General features: G+C 39.4%; 1 protein-coding gene and 1 long non-coding RNA gene across 2 annotated transcripts; both read right to left on the reverse strand.

Moving 5' to 3' along the window:
• Positions 1-5403: 5403 nt before the first annotated feature.
• LOC134220818 (uncharacterized) lies at positions 5404-6151 on the reverse strand. Its single transcript, XR_009982069.1, has 3 exons — positions 5920-6151; positions 5778-5860; positions 5404-5682 (listed from the first exon to the last, which is right to left on the reverse strand). It is a non-coding gene; the product is annotated as an uncharacterized LOC134220818 (long non-coding RNA).
• Positions 6152-6413: 262 nt separating this feature from the next.
• LOC134220819 (protein aurora borealis) lies at positions 6414-9448 on the reverse strand. Its single transcript, XM_062699917.1, has 4 exons — positions 8681-9448; positions 8410-8603; positions 7331-7817; positions 6414-7175 (listed from the first exon to the last, which is right to left on the reverse strand). Exons 1-4 carry the CDS (start codon positions 9135-9137, stop codon positions 6631-6633), a joined length of 1683 nt encoding a protein of 560 aa, XP_062555901.1. The 5' UTR covers positions 9138-9448; the 3' UTR covers positions 6414-6630.
• Positions 9449-21716: the final 12268 nt, after the last annotated feature.

The following is a 21716-nucleotide window of genomic DNA, read 5'->3' on the forward strand; positions in this document are numbered from 1 at the left end:
CGGCTGACGAACGAAAACGGCCTACGACTAATTGATTTCGCCGCCTCCAAGAACATGGCCATTCGCAGCACCTACTTCCAACACAGCCGTATCGGTAACCTGTAGATCACCACTGCAGACAAAATCACAAATCGACTACGTTCTGATTGATGGACGGCACTTCTCCGTAACATCGACTCTGATCGCTATCTGGTGATGGTTATACTGCGCCCAAAACTATCCGTCGTCAACAATGTTCGGTACCGCGAACCCTACGGTACGACCTGGAACGATCGTCGAGCATCGGAACGAGCATCTCGAGGCAGCGTTGCCGGAAGAGGGTGAGCTCGATGGGGCCCCTCTTGAGGACTGCTGGAATACAGTTAAAGCAGCCATTAACGACGCAACGGAGAACAACGTCGGGTATGTGGGACGGAGTCGACGGAACGATTGACTCGACGAAGAGTGCAGACAGATTCTGGAGGAGAAGGACGAAGCGCGGGCGGTCGCGTTGCAGCAAGGTACCCGACAGAACGTGGAACGTTATAGACGGAAGCGGATACAGCAAATCAGCCTTTCTCAGGAGAAGAAATGCCGCCTGGAAGAAGCGGAGCGCGAGGAGATGGAACAGCTGTGCCGTTCTCAAGAAATACAAGTTCTATCAGAAGCTCAACGCATTCCGCAAAGGCTTCGTGTCGCGAGCCGAAATGTACAGGTATAAGGATGGGAGCATCTTGACGGACGAACGTGTGGTGATCGAGAGGTGCTAGCAGCACTACCAAGAACATTTAAATAGCGCTGAGAGTACAGGCAGTGAAAGTCAAGGCAGCGGAGGAGATGACTACGTCAGTTCAGCGGACAATGGAAGCCAACCAGCCCCCACCTTGTGGGAAGTTAAGGATGCAATCCAACAGCTAAAGACCAATAAAGCAGCAGGTAAGGATGGTATCGGAGCTGAGCTCATCAAGATGGGCCCGGAAAAGCTGGCCACTTGCCTGCACAAACTGAGAGTCAGAATCTGGAAAACTAATCAGCTACCGGAGGGGTGAAAGGAAGGTGTTATATGTCCCATCTTCAAGAAAGGCGACAAGCTGGAGTGTGAGAACTTTCGAGTGATCACCATCCTTAATGCCGCCTACAAAGTGATATCCCAGATCATCTTCCGTCGTCTGTCACCATTAGTGAATGAGTTCGTGGGAAGTTATCAAGCCGGCTTCGTTGACGGCCGCTCGGCAACGGACCAGATCTTTACTGTACAGTAAATCCTTCAAAAATGCCGTGAATACCGGGTCCCAATCCCAACGCACCATCTGTTCATTGATTTCAAGGCGGCATACGACAGTATAGACCGCGTAGAGCTATGGAAAATTATGGACGAGAACAGCTTCCCTGGGAAGGTCAAGACTGATCAAAGCAACGGTGGATGATGTGCAAAACTGTGTGAAGATTTCGGGCGAACACTCCAGCTCGTTCGAATCGCGCCGGGGACTAAGACAAAGTGATGGACTTTCGTGCCTGTTGTTCAACATTGCGCTAGAAGGTGTCATGCGGAGAGTCGGGTGTAATAGCCGGGGCTCGATTTTCAACAGATCCAGTCAATTTATTTGTTTCGCGGATGACATGGACATTGTCGGCCGAACATTTGTAAAGGTGGCAGAACTGTACAGTGTACACTAGGGTGGTTCAAAAAATCGAGTTTGCTCCACAGCGCTCATCTGATTATTTATCATGTTCTGAGTGTCCTCTGAAAATTTGAGCTCATTTGGATTAAAACTGATTTAGCACAAGCCGTTTGAAGTTTACATGCAAATTAGTATGGGGAAATTTATGTTTTCATTATACTGATAATGATGCTTTCTCATTAAGCGCAGATTAAAAGAAAACCTGCATAGCTAAAAGAAATACTCAAGAACCTTCAATCAGCGAAAACCGCATCTTAATTAATCGTTTCAATAATTAGAATGTAATCTATACCGTGGTTTTCAGGAGCTAATTGCGCAACTCATCAACAGGCAACATTGCTGCTCGTGGCGCGAAAGATAGCACACACAAATTCAGGCTACTATGTTGCACTGCAGATTTCAGTGATGCCCCCAAAGAAGTTTAACGATCATGACTGAAGATTCGCAACCTGTCTTAAAATCGATAACTAATTATTGGGGTGATTAATCAACATACAGTTTCGTTGGGTGAAAGCTGTTGAGTATTCCTTCTAGCTAAGCAGGTTTTCTTTTAATCTGCGCTTAATGGGGAAGCGTCATTAACAGTATAATCAAAAAACAAATTTCCCCATACTAATTTGCATGTAAACTTGAAACGACTTGTGCTAAATCAGTTTTAATCCAAATGTGCTCAAATTTTCTGAGGACACTCAGAACATGATAAATAATCAGATGAGCGCTGTGGAGCAAAATTGATTTTCTGAAACACCCTAGTGTACACCCGCTTGAAACGTGAAGCAACAGAAGTTGGACTGGTGGTGAATCCTTCGAAATCAAAGTATATGCTTGTGGGCGGAACCGAGCGTGACAGGGCCCGCCTGGGAAGCAATGTTACGATAGACTGGGATACCTTCGAGGTGGTCGAGGAATTCGTCTACCTTGGATTCTTGCTAACGGCTGATAACAATGTTAGTCGTGAAATACGAAGGCGCATCATCTGTGGAAGTCGGGCCACTACGGGCTCCAGAAGAAACTGCGGTCAACGTTAATAAAACCGGTTGTCCTCTACGGACTTGAAACATGGACAATGCTCGAGGAGGACTTGCAAGCACTCGGAGTATTCGAGAGACGGGTGCTTAGGATTATCTTTGGCGGCGTGGTGTGTGGCGGCGAAGAATGAACCACGAGCTCGCCCAGCTCTACGGCGAACCCAGTATCCAGAAGGTAGCTAAAGCCGGAAGGGTACGATGGGCAGGGCATGTTGCAAGAATGCCAGACAGCAACCCTGCAAAGATGGTGTTCGCTGTCGATCCGGCAGGTACGAGACGACGTGAAGCACAGCGAGCAAGGTGAGCAGACCAGGTGCAAAACGACTTGGCGAGCGTGGGGCGCATTCGAGGATGGAGAGATGCGGTCTTGAACCGTGTATTGTGGCGTCAAATTGTTGATTCAGTGTTATCTGTTTAGATGTAAACTAAATAAATGAAATGAACGTTGGAGGAATGCCTCCGAGAATAACAATTTGTCAGTCGTCATCAGGCAGCCGTGACGATAAGGCGCGTACCCCAAAACGCCATCGTATGGGCTGCGGAGCCGGCAACTGACGAAGGTTTGGTGGAGGAGCTGGTAATCGAACCCATAACTATTCTACGTGTAGCCAACTACGCTACGGGACCCCCCGAGACCCGGGAGTATTCGAGAATGTTTCGAATATTTATTTATCATGTTCTATGAATTTTTACTTCCCATTGTTTTGAGGATTTTGCACAACATGTTTTTCAGAGTATTACTCAAAAATTTTCATAAATATTTCTACTTGATCCATACGACCAATGTGGCATATAAGAAGGTGCTTCTTCTTCTTCTTATTGGCATTACATCCCCACACTGGGACAGAGCCGCCTCGCAGCTTAGTTTTCTTTAAGCACTTCCACAGTTATTAACTGCGAGGTTTCTAAGCCAGGTTACCATTTTTGCATTCGTATATCATGAGGCTAACACGATGATACTTTTATGCCCAGGGAAGTCGAGACAATTTCCAATCCGAAAATTGCCTAGACCGGCACCGGGAATCGAACCCAGCCACCCTCAGCATGGTCTTGCTTTGTAGCCGCGCGTCTTACCGCACGGCTAAGGAGGGCCCCTATAATAAGGTGCTGGTTAAGTGAATTCAAGCCTTCTTATTTAACACATTGGTCAAAATACTCGAACGGTGGGTGCAATTGACCTCCACAAATCTCAGGCAAGCTAGCGGCAATTACCGCTCGGGGAAAACTGGATAGCAATCTTTAACCAATTTTCTCGCAACAAGTTGCAGTCGAAAGGTGGTAAAGTATTGTTGATCGCTATTGAATTTGATAACGATCGGCCATTGCGTTCAAAGGTTATAAAGAAAATGGTGTGAAATGTAGATATTCAGCAGAGTATCACAGTGTTTACTGTACTTTTCCCAACAATACAAGGTTCATTTATTTGGCAGGCTCAGTCGTATATGACAGTTCACGGAGCCGCAATTCTTAAGTATGATATTTGATAATTTTATCTTTTTATTATTAATAGTCAGTAGTGAAGGGACATACTACCATAATACTCGTGGTAACTGAAGGTTAGAAATAACTTAATTCAAGACGGGGTAGGGATTTGGTTTTATGTTACTCCATCTGCTAACCCGGGCATTTGATGTTAGAAACGGATTTTCGTGGCGTCGTGCTCTATTTTGGTTGGGCAGGGAGCATCTTCCGGAAGGCCAGAGCTTCGTGGTCCATGGAACAGAAAAACAGAATCGAATAAGAGAAACAAAATTGAGAACGAGAAAAACCCTGGCATTAGACTTTAACATCATAGATGGCCTGCATATAATTTACATCGCGATCTCTCAAAACACCTGTTACTTTCCTGAAGGATTGTTCACCTCGGAACACCACGGTAATTTTAGAAAAGTAACTAAAAATAAGAAACACACATGAAGTGATATACTGCCGTTAAACGCATATTGGTCCCATGTTTGCTGGGATTTCCTATATACATGGGACAATTATGCGTATTACGGCAGTATAGTCTCCCTCTCCTTGAAATCGGGGCTAGTTACACTAATCACGCCAACCATTAACCCTATCCTTTCCGCGACTTTTTTCAAATATGAAGGGATCAGCTTTGATGAGAAAAACCTAACCTAAAACCTAAAAAGGTATTTGAAAAAAAAAACTGTTATTAATCTATATTTAAATTTTCTTTTGATTGTTTTCAATAGTTTCACTATTCTGAAAATTGATTATAAAAGTAGGCTGATGAAATCAAAAGGGCTTAACATCGCTTTTTTGGTGAAACAATTTTTTGATTGCCATTTCAAGAAATTCGATAAAGCTCCAACTAGTTGAGTATGTAGTTGGGGGACTCCTTTGCCTAGCGATAAGATGCGCGACTATAAAGCAATACCATGCTGCACGCTCGTTCAGCTGAACTCAAATTTGGGTCAGTTTAACTCAAAATCAGAAAAACTGGCTCAAGACAAAATTGAGTTGATGACCCTCAACTCAATTTTGAGTTTGTTAAGGAGATATTTTATTATGAGTTACATTTACCCAATTTCATAAAATTGGATTTTTATGAAATTGAGTTTGTCAAGTAAGAATGTTATGATTGTTTTTCAATTCTAAAGAGACTGTTTTTGGCAAAAGTTTAAAGGCATTTTATTTATTTTCTAAATTCTTACAGAGATATACAAGCATGTTGATATATAAATTGAATAAAATTAAAAATACATAAATACATAAATGAAATGGGAGATCTGGAAGCAAACATAATTCAGATCTGGCCATATTTTCTGGAACATATGTTTGACGCTTCGGTCCGATCCAAAACGGAAGAAGCTTACGCTGAGCCATTCTTTTTGGCATGGGGGATGTTCTCGTCTTAACTTAGGAACGTTCTTGGCCTGAATTTCAGGCCGATAAAGAACTTCGTGATGACGGGCAACGACGCAAAAATCAGCATTGGCTAGGTGGAGAAATAACGCGATGCAGATGAAAGTTGTCCATTAAATCTGCATTAAAACATAAAGAATATATTGAATCGTCACATCTATGATTCACATCACATTTATGATTCAAAATATTTATAAATGTATTTAGAGCTTACCGAATTCGTCTACTGGATAATTGTTCCATTTTCTCAATTCAGCTTTATTGAAATCCTTTTCGGAATAAAAGCCTATACAAACCCTGCGAAAAGAATGACAATTGATTAAATAGAAAGCAAACCAAAACATTTGGCAACTTACATGTAATAAATAAATGAATTTTTAGTTTTCTGATAATGACCGTTGGACGTGGTTGGACTTAGCCATTTTTCTGAAATTTTCAAGATGAACTCAAAATTGAGTTTTATGCTTAGTTATGTTATTTTGAGTAACCGTAACTCAATTTCAGAAATCTCTGTTACTCAGCATTTGACGTTTTAGAAGAGCTTATGAATTTGAGTTAAACCCACTCAAAATTGAGGTCGCCCGGACGAGCGTGTCAGGGTGGCTGGGTTCGATTCTCGGTGCCGGTTTTCGGTTTGGAAATTGTCTCGACTTCCATGGGTATAAAAATATCATCGTGTTAGACTCACGATATACGAATGCAAAAAAGGTAACTTGGCTACCAGTGGGGAATGTAATGCCAATAAGAAGAAGAAGTAGAAGCTTGGCAGTAGTTAATGCATTCCTTTACTATTTTTACCCGAAGAATCTAAGAGATTTCTGATTGTGTGATAAGAAGAAGAATTCAGACGTTTTTGAAAATGTGTCAATTTATTGTATTCTATTATATTAAAAAGTAGCTTATAAAAACAAAGCGCATATTGTTAAACAGAACCTATCATAATAAACTTCAAGGCGCAATGAATGCGAACAAAAATTCATTGAAACTACTTAAACTAGCCCACATATTATTTGTGCCATTCTCATACGAATATTATAAAATAAAATCTCAATTACAAATTCACTGTTTTACAGTCTTATCGAGCAACCCATATGATGCTGTCCGTCGGAATAGGTCATCTTAGTGGACATTTTCCAATTCTCGACCCGTTGTGGTGTCAGACGATCACAACATTCGGATTGCATAGAAACATCAGTCTCATAGTCGGCAGTCTCTTGACTCGTTCGTGTTTCCTCCTCATTGAATCCACTGTCCATACGATAGAAGGTACCGCTCCTAGTTTCTGGCACTGATTTAGCCAAATAATGACCATCAGGTATCGAGTTAGCAACGAACTCCTTGTCGCTGCCGATGGCAGCAAAACTTCGGTGATGTGTCGGCTCCTTGGAAAGTTGCTGTTGTTCCTCTTCTTCGAAACGATCCTCGTCGGAATACAAGAGAAACGAACGGGACAGATTTTTACGGTTTCTGCGTCTTTCCTTGGACGTGTGGCGAAGCGGTGTAGTTGGATGTTGCGATGTTGAGGATGATGATTGTGATGAGGCTAGCGGATTATCTTCGTAAGAAAGATCCTCTTCGTTGATATCAACAGTTAGGTCGGTATGCTTCTCGCCTGAAATGAACGGAATAAATTTATATTTTCGGGCAGCTAATTAATTTGATTAACGGTGCTTCGGATTATTATCCAGTCACATTTTATTTATCAATATAAGTATTGTTCTACAGTTTAACTTCATCTGGCCTCGAAATCATTATCAAAATAATTACCCTGATCAACGGACATATGGTGACTGTTAGTGCTACAATTCATCATTAGTATGGCACTTTTAGAGCGTTCAGGCGTGCTTCTGTAAATGGCGTCATGATCAGGTAGCTCTGTGGAATTCGAACTAGGCTTCAGTGGTGAAGGAGAAGCCGAGCTTTTAGAAATGGGAGAAAGTGCTCCGAATGATTCCTTCGTTTTATCCACTACGGGGCTCAGAGAAATATCATCTGGATCGATCTTAATTTCCTGAGATCCAAAGCAACGGGACCGTTTCAGGGTTTGCAAGGAATTCTTATCAACTTCTGGAGTGATCGGCGCAGGGCTAAGTGACTGCATGTCCAAATGGTCTAGTGAGTCGTCTCGTTCCCCTTCTGTAGCAGTCGACGCTGCTGAACAATTGAACAATTTTCTACGGAGTGATGCATCACGAGCATCATGATCAATGCTATTGTCCGACTCGATGATAGATTCATGTGTTTGCTGTTGGTTCTGTGAAAACGAGAAAAATAGTTCTTAAAGTTTATTATACCGGTCCAAATTTAAATTAATTCTTCGATATTATATCGCTGAAGCATGATCTATCTGGGTCAGTAAACAATAACGGTTAAATTACAGTTTCCGTTTCCATGTTAACGATTTCACACATAATAGCTCAATATAAGTTTAGTGACTAGTAGACTAATAAAGGGAATAAAGACAGAAACTGAAAAAATCAAAAGAATTTAAATGAGAATGAAATTAAGCAATTCAAGTCACATAAAGTAGCAAAGCAATGGAATTTATAAAACCTTCCATCAAATTTATTAAAATTCGGATAGGTGTACTTTGTGTTCGTGTAGAAATTGCAGAAAACCTAAAAAATGAATAACCTTATAGATATGACATTGGATTGGATTAATTTCATTTAATAGCTAATTCTCCTAGAATTTAAGAATACACCCGTTTACGATAAATGGATGCAATTTCACTTACTTATCTGGAAAGCTTTTTTTTAAGTAAAATAAATTATAAAATGTTTTAGAACCATTTTTGTAAGAAGACGATATCAATCAAAGTTGTTTGTATGACAGTTATAACTTACGTCGTGGAAACCAAAGTAAGGTGCCAGAATGTCTTCAACTTCTTTGGGCAAATTCGGTGGGAAAGTTAATACAGTCTGGGCAATTCCGTCCCGTTTCCGTTTAGACTTCCGTCCCACGAAACTGTCGATGGCAGTGGATTCTCCATTCAATATAATTTTCTGGCTTCGCAGCTGACAATCAATGGGGCTAGGAACTAAAACAGGAAACATTAGCATCCTACCTACCTACTAACGGTTTCTAACGGTCATTTTCAAAAACTGATCTACCTACCTATACTGTGGTCTTTGAAATACGCACTAATTGCTGCTTGGGCCTTTGCTTCCATCACCGGGTCCGGCGTTTCCATAAATTGTGTTTCGTGTGGTTCCACATTGGCCGGACCCAAGTAACTCACATCGTCGATAGTCCACTCGAACTGCGTTACACTGCCGTTCTGTGGGGTGCTCGGACGTTCGAATAACGAAGGACTACAAATTACCGGCAAATGTAACCGGTCCGTCAAATGAGACTCAAATGGATTTATTACTTTGCCCTTAATCAGTCTAGATGGAGGTGTCTGGATGCCCGGAAGTAAACTGATCCGACTGGTTCCGGCAGCCGTGCGAGATAAAGACGTTGGTGTGTAGGCCCTAATCGATGGCGAATTTGCACTGGTCGTTGACTTCCTAGCCGCGTTGAATGCATTCTGGAATATCTTACGGGGAGTAAGGAATGTCTCCTGTTCCATTTTGGAACCGATTCTTGGAATCTTCCTATCAGCACTTCATGAACACAATTATTTAAAGCTTTGAGGAACACAGAACTACACTAAATTTTGCTTTTATAAGCACTAATCACAGTTTATTCATTTGGATATATTTTGCTAACTAGGAATAACTAACTCAATGAACCCAATTGCTAAATTTCATTGGATCGCTCGATAGTTAAACTATGGTTACTACCAAGTTCAACGGTTAATGAAGTTAAAGGGCTACAAAAATCCGTTTGTCCAGTGCGAACAGATTTTCCCGGTTCCGCAAACAAACCATCTGTTTTGACAGTTCGTTATCAAAGATCGACGGCTTTTTAAATTAATCGACGAACAGATCATGGTACATCGTTGGCTGTCGTGTTGTCCTGATCCTGAATCTTGTTTTGGAATCATAAACTACACGGGGAAAAAAATATGGTAATTTCAAACAAAAATTAGTTTTGTTATTGTATTTTTCACGAATGATTAGATTCGCTCGACGAAATTCAAGAGTTGTCAATTTTGTATTTCAAGGCATTTTCGACAACCTTTTTATAGATTACCTTGATCGTCAAGCACGTGGTCGGTTGAGAACAATGGGACTGAATGTAAACATCGAAGCACCAGCTGGTTTTGTTGTGTAAACATGATCAGCTGGAGAGCTGAGAACAATGAAAAAATATGTAAACATGAGGGGGCTTGCGGCAGCTGTCACGATCTTCAAGTGAAATGCGCACGGTAGCTAGCAGCGAAATCGAAAGCGAAATCTGAGTAAGACGAAATTTTTATCGTAAGAGTCTAAATGGTGAAAAAAATCGCAATAATTTCAAACAATTTTTTGGTTGATATAGGGTAAAATGCCTAATAGTGGACCCCCTAGTAGCGAAATTTTGCTCTTCCTGGCATAAGGAGTGGGAATTTTCAAAATATTAATATTGCGTGATATCTAATATCAAGCTCTGCATCTCCTCTTTACGATACATAATTACATAAACACTCAAATACTCGATGTTATTCGTTGAAATTGACATTTTAAAGTCTGACTGAATTCGCCCTGGGGGTCGATAATAGGAAATTGCTTCCCTATAGTCGACACCTCGGTCGATAGTTCAATTGATTTTTATGTTCCGTTTTGGGACGTTCTTCTTTCCTATTATGGACCCCCATAATATTCCTATAATGAACACTCTCGTGTTTATTTTTTATAGAATTGTATAAAAATTATCTAATTTTACTTTCCACAGCATTTCCAATGCATGTAGTCAAATCATAGGAGTGTAAGGTAGGTTCTCCCGACGGAATTTCATAGCAAAATGTTTACATTGTGCTATAATAATGCAAAAATGGCTGGAGGGTCCACTATTGGTTGGGGAACCACTATTGAGATTCTCACGTCCGAATGTGTGAGTGGCGATAAAAGGAAAACAAACACTCCTAGATGGTGCGACTCAGCAAAGATTGGGTAAAAATGAGTATATTTCCATATATTTTTTTACTCTTTTGAAATCATTATGATGACCCGATCATTTTTGAGGTTATGAGCAGAAGGAAAACAAACATGTATTTACACATGACGAATTGCACATTAGTGTGCGAGCGCTAAACGTCACTCATCTCTATTGGGCACTTTGTCAGGTAGAGGCTTCGGCTACCTGTTGGTAGTGTTGGTTTGCGTGGGAGTGCTATCAGATTGGACAAATCGACATTTGAATCTTTGTTTACAAAATCTCATACGTCCTTTTGAATAAGTACCCGAGATTTCACCAAAAATATTTCAGGGATGCCAGATATACACACATTTGGTCTTGCATACAGACATCATACAGATTACAGATTTTTGATTGAAGTTACAGACAGGCGGCCAAAGAGAATCCTGTTGGGCTACCCAATTAAACCATTTTGGGTTTCCAAACAAAATTGCTATGGGGGTTTTGTTGGGATTTCTACACGTAAAAAAAATAATGTTGATTATTATTAATATTTCTAATACTTTTTTGCCAAAGCAAGCGCTTAATGACATGTATAAGAAAAAACTTATACATCGCATTAGTCACATACATTCGGAAACTTATACTTTTCATTAACTTATGAATGTTATTAGCTTTTTGATATGGGATCATTCATGAGGTGGCATAATGAAGAGTATAAGTATTTTCGAATGGTTTTTTGCCATAACATATAAGGTTATTTTTTTACGTGTATAAAGTTTCCAAACGGTAACATTTTGAAATTCCGATCGGAGCCTTTTAGGCTTCTGAATGGGATGTCTTTTGGGTTCCAAACAGAATCCTTTTAGATTTTCAAACGGAAAGTTTCTTTGATTCAAAATATTCCATTCAGAAGTCCAATATTCATCCCTTCTGAAGAACAAAATGATCCCGTTCGAAAGTCCAAAAGAATTTCATTAGGGTGCCCAATAGATATTCGTTTGAACGGATTTACGTACAGAATTATGTGAACTTCCGAAAGTAATCCTCCTGGGTTTACTAACGGAATCCCTTCGAGTTTTTGAAAGAAATTCTTTTGGGCTAACGAAAGGAATCACTCTGGGCTTCTCAAAGAAAATCCATTAGGACTTTCAAACGGAATTCTGAACATAATCTTTCTTGAATCCCGAACGGAATACTTTTGGTCTTCCGAACGGAATCCTTTTGGACTTTCCAAAGAAATACTTCTAGACTTTCAATCGTAGCGTTCTGGGCTCCTGTACGGAATCTTTTTCTGCTTATGGACAAGGGATTCCCATTAGAATACTTAAAGGGTTTCTTACCGAAGCCCTGAAAAGATTTTGTTTGGAATTGCAAAAGGAATCGATTCGAAAAACCCAGAAGAGTTCTTTCCGAAAGCCGAGAAGAGCTCCGTTCAGTTCTTCTTTAAGTGATGAACTTTGTACTGAACTTAAAAATCATTCTAATTGTTTATGATGGCATCGAATTGCAGCTAACGAAACCGATAGAGATCTGTTCTTGGATCTGCGAGAAGAGAGATCGGAACGATGTCGTCAGGATGTCCGTCGTTGGGTGTCGGAGTTAGAGATTTCAATCGTATGGTGGGGTTCAGTTGAATAGATTGAGTTAGTTATCTTTAGATATTCTGGTTGGATGGTCAAATTGTACTGCGTTAGATATATTTAAGTCAATTGATGTTAGTGTTGTAAGAAATTAAAATTTTAGTGCTTAAGTATCAAAATAAATGTTAAATGTAGTTTGAGTCTAGTTTAAATAAAATGTGTAATTGCTTTATACGTCCCGTGTGTTAATTATTGGAACCGAGGAAGAAAGGAAGAAAGGCCGTGATTGTCTCTGCCACAATCACGGCCTTTCTTCCTTTCTTCGTTTGTGTCGGGACTGTGATCACCCCATACAGCCCACCCAATAATAACGAGTCGAAGGCACCTCGCTAGGAACAGAAAACTCGCTTAACTTTTCAAAGGTCCTAAGTAACATTTTTTCGTGATTTAATTTGAGTATTGCAATCAACAGATTAACATGAAATATGTTGATTGCATTATTCAGATTAAATCATGAAAAAAATGTTATAAGACCTTTTGAAAAGTTAAACGAGAAATCATTAATTGGGATCATTCATCCACAACCCCGACACTAATAAAGCTACGAAAAAGCTCCGTTCAGAAAACCAAAAATCTCGGTTCTTAAATCCAAATAGGTCCTTTCTTTAGGTTTCCGCACGAAATTATTTGGGATTCTGGAAGGAATTCTTCTATATTTCTGAACGAAACTCTTACAGGCTTCCAAAACAGAATTCTTTTGGGTCTCCTTACGGAACCTTGTTGGGCAGCTGAATGAAATTATTTTGGACTTTACTTTCGAACGGATTCCTTCTAGACTTTCAAAAGGAATACTATTGGAATTCCGAGTGGAGTCGAGTTTTTTTCTCATGCTGTACAAGGGATATCCTTTTGGGATTCCGAAGTCTCAAAAGATTCCGTTTGGAAGCCAAAAGTATTTTGTTTGAAAGCGCAAAGCTTACTTGTCGTCAGTATCTCGTACTTGACTCGACTATGTATTACAATGACTTTTTGATTATTGAAACTTCGATATTCTACACCTAAAAAATAACCTTATATCCCGCATAATTACAAACTGTACATGGATATTTTCCCGTGCGGTCGACAACAGTATCCTTTACTGTTGACAACTGTAAATGAACAATCTCATATAAAGTTTTAACAGTTTGTGGTACGGTTATTTGACAAATAACAATATGTTGAATGGGTTGTTAAGTTATGTCACCATAAAAATCGTCTGTTTTCGCGTGCAAAATTTTCGCTCAACAGTATGATAAAATGTTGACATATAATGCAGGAAATAAAGAACATTTTAGATACAGCATGTTATATGTTGACATTTAGTGATGATGTCGAGCAGTTATGGTTGAATCGATCGAAAAGTATTCGATAACCGCAACGTAAACTGTGAAGCTATATCTTACATCGTAATAATGATTCTGACCATATAACATGTTGTTTTTTATTATGCGGGATGTTATGGCAAAAAACCATTCGAAAATACTTATACTCTTCATTATGCCACCTAATGAGTGATCCCATATCAAAAAGCTAATAACATTCATAAGTTAATGAAAAGTATAAGTTTCCAAATGTATGTGACAAATGCGATGTATAAGTTTTTTCTTATACATGTCATTAAGCGCTTGCTTTGGCAAAAAAGTATTAGAAATATTAATAATAAACAACATTAATTTTTTTTACGTGTACGTTTTCAAAAGTGCATGGTTTTCGAATAATTTTCTAATACTTGTATCTTCTGAACTCCATACGGATAAATACAGACATTTTGCTGAGATTGATACAGACATAAAAAAATTGTATCTGGCATCCCTGGTCTATTAGTTTTTTTTCGAATTGATTCCATTTTTCGCGTTTCGAACCTATGATGGTTTGAAGTTTTATTTTCCTGTGCCTTAGCTGGCTGGGCCAGTCAGAATAATTGGAAAGTGTTGAGTTTAGAGCAAAGATATATTGCGCTTTTTGCACTTTATAAGAGTTTTGCGAGATTTGCGTTTTGCGAGATTTTTTTTCTCACAGTCATCCTTTTCTCACACTCAGCACACTCAAAAAAGTTTGATTTTCCGTGTATAATATTTGTGTGAGTGCTCAATCTGAAAACAAGTAGACGTCAAATCATTAGGCTTTCAGCGATCGTGTACGTACACTCACGTTTCACTCACACTTTTACTCGGTTTGTTTGCAACCACGAGCAGCTGTCGCGACAAAATCAAATGGGATTGTTTGCAACCACGAACCTGCGTTCGTGTTGGTGAGAAATGTCGGCGAGACCCTAATGGCGGGAATCGATTTAGTGTACACGCTTACATGTGACTAACGAGTAATGGGTTATAATTGGGTAAATATCAGTAACAAAAATCGATCAACCCGAAATGAGAGTGAGTGTGAGAAAAAGAAGCGGACAAATCACAATCTACACATAACTCTCGCTTAACTTTTCAAAAGGTCCTAAGTAACATTTTTTTCATGAATTAATTTGAATAGCGCAATCAACAGAACAACATGAAAGCTTTTGATTGCAATACTCAAATTAATTCATGAAAAAATGTTACTTTGGTCCTTTTGAAAAGTTAAGCGTGAACTCTTCAAATTGGTGAAATCGGCAATATTTCAAGTATGTAATATTGAGTTTAGATTAGGTCAGTGAAATAGTCGAATTCGATTAAAGCCCTAAACGCAATACAACGGAACGGCGACGGAAACAGCAAATTTGACAAAAAATATATGGGCTAACTGTAAAATTTTCCGTTTCCGTCGCGATTCCGTTGTATTGCGTTTGGGGCTTAAGGTTCAAATTACCGTCATGTAGTCATTGACGAGAAAGGCCCCCCCAGTAATTAAACCACCCACCGAGGAGAAAAAGCAGTCTCCAGCTGGATGGGGGAAATATTTTTGTTTCAAAGCTACATCATCCAATAGCGAAGACATAATTATATCCAGTGGATGCTTTATTTGGTTGTATTTCGCTATAGTTTTCAAAAAAACTGCCTTTTGCAACATTTTTTCCCAAGAGGGGAAATCGACGATTTACTCTAACGCTCTCTCCACACTTCCGAACGCTTTTCTGACAATGTGTTGGTGTCAAACTCAAATTTTGTTTTGACGTTCATGATTGGCGATTAAAGGTTGCATGAAGAAGAAGAAGTCGAAGGATGATATTTGGAAAATATTGCGAGAGGAAGCACACCGGAAATTTTTTAAAGCTCTTCTACTTGGACTTGGGGTTGGACTTTTCTTATACTGCGTATCAAGTATGATATTATAAAATAAAATTTGAAATCGAAAAATTGCCCCAAGTAACCACCAAGCACTAATTGATGCAGGTAATCAATCACAGGTCAGCATATTAAATGCTAATTGCATTAGATCAGTTTTAACGATGTAAAGATTCATCAACTGTCAAGCAACGATACACTAGTTCAGCATTACAAATGCAGCGATGCATTACTTATGTTTTATTTCAGCATGTCAAAGTAATGAAGCATTATTTCGGTCGTAAAAGGGCCTTTTTCCACTTTTAGTCAACTTTAATGGCTGTATTATTTGCAAGCATATATAGCTCCATGGTTACTTGGGGCGTTTATTATGCATTAGAAGGAAAGTCCAACCCCGTATGTTTCCCCGTGCAATATTTTTTAAATATCATCCTTCGACTTCTTCGTCATGCAACCTTTAATCGTCAATTACGGAAGTAAGTTCGGAAGTCGGAATACAATTTAGTGCTGGCGACACAATATACGGGGCCCTTGGCTTCAACGAATAGAGGTATAAAACTATAGAGGACGATTGTCGCTGCGGTTAATAGAGGTAATAAGCTATAGAGGAAGATTGTCGCTGTCGTCACTGGCAAAACATCTTTTGCTGGCGAGGATAGGGCACTAAATGTCAACGAAGGAAAAATCAGTACGTTTCGACAGATAGGTACCCAACATGTTTGGGGACAATAACAAAGGGAACCGCAGCGACAATCGTCCTCTATAGTTTATTACCTCTATTTTGCGGTTCCCTTCACGGTTAGATGACTTTACCCATTAATGGGTAAAGTCATCTAACCGTGTTAGTTATCATTCCCAAACATGTTGGGTACCCAAACGTCAAAACGTACTGATTTTTCCTTCGTTGACATTTAGCACCCTATCCTCGCCAGCAAAAGATGTTTCGCCAGTGATGACAGCAACAATCTTCCTCTATAGTTTATTACCTCTATTCTATAGATAATACCAATGAAAATAGGTATGGAAATCCATATATCGTGTGCGTGCCTATCGTGTATGTCGAAATAGCTTTCACTACTACATTCGAACGAGTTCCCATAAGAAGCCGTGCAAATATGTAGGTCACCATTTGCTGTTTACATTTTCCGTCATCCACTAATACACTTGCATTTGGTCTTCTTCCACACCTTCTAGGGTAACTGTCTTATTTTGGACCTCTAGAGGAAGTGCATCCCAATATATGCTTATATCTATTGAAATACAGGTTCGATATGGGCGGAAATGACACCATTTCAAAGATGAAAGTCTTATTTATGAAATAGAAATTCGAAATGAGCTTCAGTTATTGATAAATCAGTGAAATTTGCCATTTTCTGAAATGAAAATATTCTTCGTTTTGGACAGTGCAACATATTTTGGACCCCCAAATGTACACATTTTGGACACCCCCAATTTAGTCTCTTCAAAGTCGAATTTCTAATTTACCCTGGTCAATTGAGTCGAAGCCAAGTCTTATCTTTCGATTGGCATGCATCAATGAGAAGATTCCTGCGTTTTAAATTCACAATTTCGACAAAAACTTATTGTGTACGTTCTGAGATTTTCAGTGATGTATACTTTCAAGCGTAACGCATTGTAACGCTCGCCTTCTTGAACAAACTAATTTCCTCGAAATTTCATCTAAATATCGCTTTTCCGCACGGGAAACCAGTGAAATAGATGCTGAACAATGTTAATTTCCTGAAGCCAATGGGGGAATTAGCAGCGGCTGTTGTTAGTTCAGAAATCAGAAAAATGTCGCCAGGAGGATCCAAAATGTGTAGGGGTCCAAATCAAGTTGGTACCCTATCTATTCTCATTGAGGTAATACAACGGCTTCGGCCCGATGCCCACGTAGCGTCCTTTCAACGCTGCGTACACACGGCGTTAGAAGGACGCATGTGTTGCATGTATACACTGAAAGAAAGGACATAGTAACGCCAACCATATCAAGGGTAAAATCAAAAACATTTTACCACTTGATTTCGGTAGAACGCAATACACGTTTGAAACTACTGCGTTTGTTGGCGATTTTACTATGTTGTTTACAGTGATGTGCTACAGCAGATTTTACTATTTTCATAGATAAATTTACCATGCGCGTTGTGCTATGATCGTGGTAGATTTGACTACGATATGTTATCAGATTACTATAGGTATGGTAGTGACTTTGCTTTCATTTCATTATAATGAAACTAATTGTTTTATTTATATAGGCTTTATTAGATATAATTTAATCATTTTTAAACTGTTGACACCTTTACACATTTATGTTATGTAAATCTTATCTCCAGACTTCTCGAAACAAGGAAAAGTTTTTCCTGGAAAACCATAATGATGCAGTTGGCAAATGTGGAATGTGTGTTCAAAGCAAGGGGAGCGGAACAAGTTTTTCGAAGCTGAAAAAGACTGCATATCCCACTAAAAGACGGCATATGATGTGTGGATTTTGTCGTCTTTTATTGCATTTTTTTCGGCATAGGAAAACATGTCGTTCCCCTCGGGTTAGATTTCGTTTTACCTAAATTCTTTCCTCTCAATCGCGAGATAAATACTTTTGGACTCCCTGGTTCGTGGTAATAGGTGGGTAATTGAAACTGTTGTTCCGCAATTTTTAAGACCAAGTGGCCGCCGGCAAAGGGGAACAATACTTTTTTCAGATACATTCAACACCACAGAGTATTTCTCCATCTTCAAAACGGGATCATCTGCGATGGGCTTTGGGTGCCGGAACTAAGATCAATTTTCCTGAAAATACATATGCAGTTTCGTTACTCAATGTTGAACACACACAATTGATAACTACTTACCACATGAATTAATAGGAACTAGAAATTGTTTTCAAAGATGCAATTTAATAATGAATTGGAAAAATCGCCCAACACCATACATAAGCCAAATATTATTTTTTGATTGACTTTCGTGTCTGTTTTACTATAAATCATAGAAATCATAACTATGAACAATCATGATTGCAACTATGCGCATAGTAATATTGGCTATATTATACACAGTAAATTCAACCGTGGGTTATAGTAACAGTTTGACAGCTCACACATAGTAATATCGACTAGATATCTGTATAATTCATTACGTTTATCAGTTAACCACACTATTCTAAGGCATAGTAATGCTAAACAGGTCTCTGTTGTCGCATTTACTACAGAATTTGTATCAGTGTACATCGGGAAAAAGCGGTAAGGGTCTGTTCAAATATTACGTAACGCAATAGGGGGTGGGGGGTTATTTATTTTTTGTTACGATTTGTTACGCAAAATATGGGGGGTGGGGGTCTCTCGAAGTTTTGTTACGCGTAACAATACAGTGAACGTTCGCTAATTGGGTTTTTTCTAGTTGGGGCGCTTTTTAGTTGGGGGTTCGCTAATTGGGGCGAAACCCAATTAAAAAGCAGCTGAACGTCAAAATGTGATGTCAAAAACGCGTTGACGTTTTGTTTCCGTGTTTGGCGGGATCGATATTTTCTGGCGCGTAAAATTTTCCTTTGTTCAATGCAAAAAGTAAACAACATTGACGCTTGTCAAAACGCCCCAATTAGCGAACGGCATTCGCTAGTTGGGGTGAAGTCGTGCCCCAATTAGCGAACAATCACTGTACACTGTTAGATGACTTTACCCATTAATGGGTACTATGTTATTGTTGATATTATTCCCACCGTGAAAAATTCACCCATTTTCTTGAAAAAGTGCCACTACCCATTTTAATGAGTAGTGGCGCTTTTTAAAGAAAATGGGTGAATTTTTCACGGTGGGAATAATATCAACAATAACATATTACCCATTAATGGGTAAAGTCATCTAACAGTGTACAGTGATCGTTTCGCTAATTGGGGCACGACTTCACCCCAACTAGCGAATGCCGTTCGCTAATTGGGGCGTTTTGACAAGCGTCAATGTTGTTTACTTTTTGCATTGAACAAAGGAAAATTTTACGCGCCAGAAAATTGACCAGTGCATGATGACGTAGGTTGACAGTTCACAGAGCTATTTCACCAGGACTTAGCCTCCGGTGAAGCTCCCGATAAAATTGTTTCGTCATTTTATTCGCATGTAGATGTCTTCTGCGATTGATTTCATGCTGAATCCAAAGAATATCACTGAAATATCCGAATCACAGCACTTTTAAACTAAAAATATGAAATTTAATTTTCCCTTAATCGATTTTTCTTCTAACACCTTGTAAACAAGCTCTGTGAACTGTCAAAATAAGTGAGGTTAAGTTAGAGTTTGCATTGGTCTATATCGATCCCGCCAAACACGGAAACAAAACGTCAACGTGTTTTTGACATCACATTTTGACGTTCAGCTGCTTTTTTATTGGGTTTCGCCCCAATTAGCGAACCCCCAACTAAAAAGCGCCCCAACTAGAAAAAACCCAATTAGCGAACGTTCACTGTATTGTTACGCGTAACAAAACTTCGAGAGACCCCCACCCCCCATATTTTGCGTAACAAATCGTAACAAAAAATAAATAACCCCCCACCCCCTATTGCGTTACGTAATATTTGAACAGACCCTTACCGCTTTTTCCCGATGTATACATGCAACACATGCGTCCTTCTAACGCCGTGTGTACGCAGCGTTGAAAGGACGCTACGTGGGCATCGGGCCGAAGCCGTTGTATTACCTCAATGAGAATAGATAGGGTACCAACTTGATTTGGACCCCTACACATTTTGGATCCTCCTGGCGACATTTTTCTGATTTCTGAACTAAAAACAGCCGCTGATAATTCCCCCATTGGCTTCAGGAAATTAACATTGTTCAGCATCTATTTCACTGGTTTCCCGTGCGGAAAAGCGATATTTAGATGAAATTTCGAGGAAATTAGTTTGTTCGAGAAGGCGAGCGTTACAATGCGTTACGCTTGAAAGTATACATCACCGAAAATCTCAGAACGTACACAATAAGTTTTTGTCGACTCAATTGACCAGGGTAAATTAGAAATTCGACTTTGAAGAGACTAAATTTGGGGTGTCCAAAATGTGTACATTTGGGGGTCCAAAATATGTTGCACTGTCCAAAACGAAGAATATTTTCATTTCAGAAAATGGCAAATTTCACTGATTTATCAATAACTGAAGCTCATTTCGAATTTCTATTTCATAAATAAGACTTTCATCTTTGAAATGGTGTCATTTCCACCCATATCGAACCTGTATTTCAATAGATATAAGCATATATTGGGATGCACTTCCTCTAGAGGTCCAAAATAAGACAGTTACCCTAGAAGGTGTGGAAGAAGACCAAATGCAAGTGTATTAGTGGATGACGGAAAATGTAAACAGCAAATGGTGACATACATATTTGCACGGCTTCTTATGGGAACTCGTTCGAATGTAATAGTGAAAGCTATTTCGACATACACGATAGGCACGCACACGATATATGGATTTCCATACCTATTTTCATTGGTATTATCTATAGAATAGAGGTAATAAACTTTAGAGGAAGATTGTTGGTGTTATCAATGACGAAACATCTTTTGCTGGCGAGGATAGGGCGCTAAACGTCAACGAAAGAAAAATCAGTACGTTTTGACGTTTGGGTACCCAACATGTTTGGGAATGAGAACTACGAGTTAGATGACTTTACCTATTAATGGGTAAAGTCATCTAACCGTGAAGGGAACCGCAAAATAGAGGTAATAAACTATAGAGGACGATTGTCGCTGCGGTTCCCTTTGTTATTGTCCCCAAACATGTTGGGTACCTATCTGTCGAAACGTACTGATTTTTCCTTCGTTGACATTTAGTGCCCTATCCTCGCCAGCAAAAGATGTTTTGCCAGTGACGACAGCGACAATCTTCCTATATAGCTTATTACCTCTATTAACCGCAGCGACAATCGTCCTATATAGTTTTATACCTCTATTAGTTGAAGCCAAGGGCCCCGTATATTGTGTCGCCAGCACTAAATTGTATTCCGACTTCCGAACTTACTTCCGTAATTGACGATTAAAGGTTGCATGACGAAGACGTCGAAGGATGATATTTAAAAATATTGCACGAGGAAACATACGGGTTGGACTTTCCTTCTAATGCATAATAAACGCCCCAAGTTACCATGAAGCTATATATGCTTGTAAATAATACAGCCATTGAAGTTAATTTAAAGTGGAAAGAAGCCCTTTTTCGACCGAAATAATGCTTCATTTCTTTGACATGCTGAAATAAATAATAAGTAATTCATCGCTGCATTAGTAATGCTGAACTAGTGTATCGTTGCTTGTCAGTTGATTAATATTTACATCGTT

This window comes from Armigeres subalbatus, chromosome 3 (genome assembly GCF_024139115.2).
Source record: "Armigeres subalbatus isolate Guangzhou_Male chromosome 3, GZ_Asu_2, whole genome shotgun sequence".
Classification (NCBI taxonomy): domain Eukaryota; kingdom Metazoa; phylum Arthropoda; class Insecta; order Diptera; family Culicidae; genus Armigeres; species Armigeres subalbatus.

Bases quoted from the DNA above. Each gene is read 5' to 3' on its own strand.
- LOC134220819 (XM_062699917.1), bottom strand. From the start codon at position 9,137: ATGGAACAGGAGACATTCCTTACTCCCCGTAAGATATTCCAGAATGCA. The intron at 8,604-8,680 runs GTAGGTAGATCA...TTCCTGTTTTAG, and splicing joins TTTCAAAGACCACAGTATAG to TTCCTAGCCCCATTGATTGT. The intron at 7,818-8,409 runs GTAAGTTATAAC...TCGTTTTCACAG, and splicing joins CTTACTTTGGTTTCCACGAC to AACCAACAGCAAACACATGA.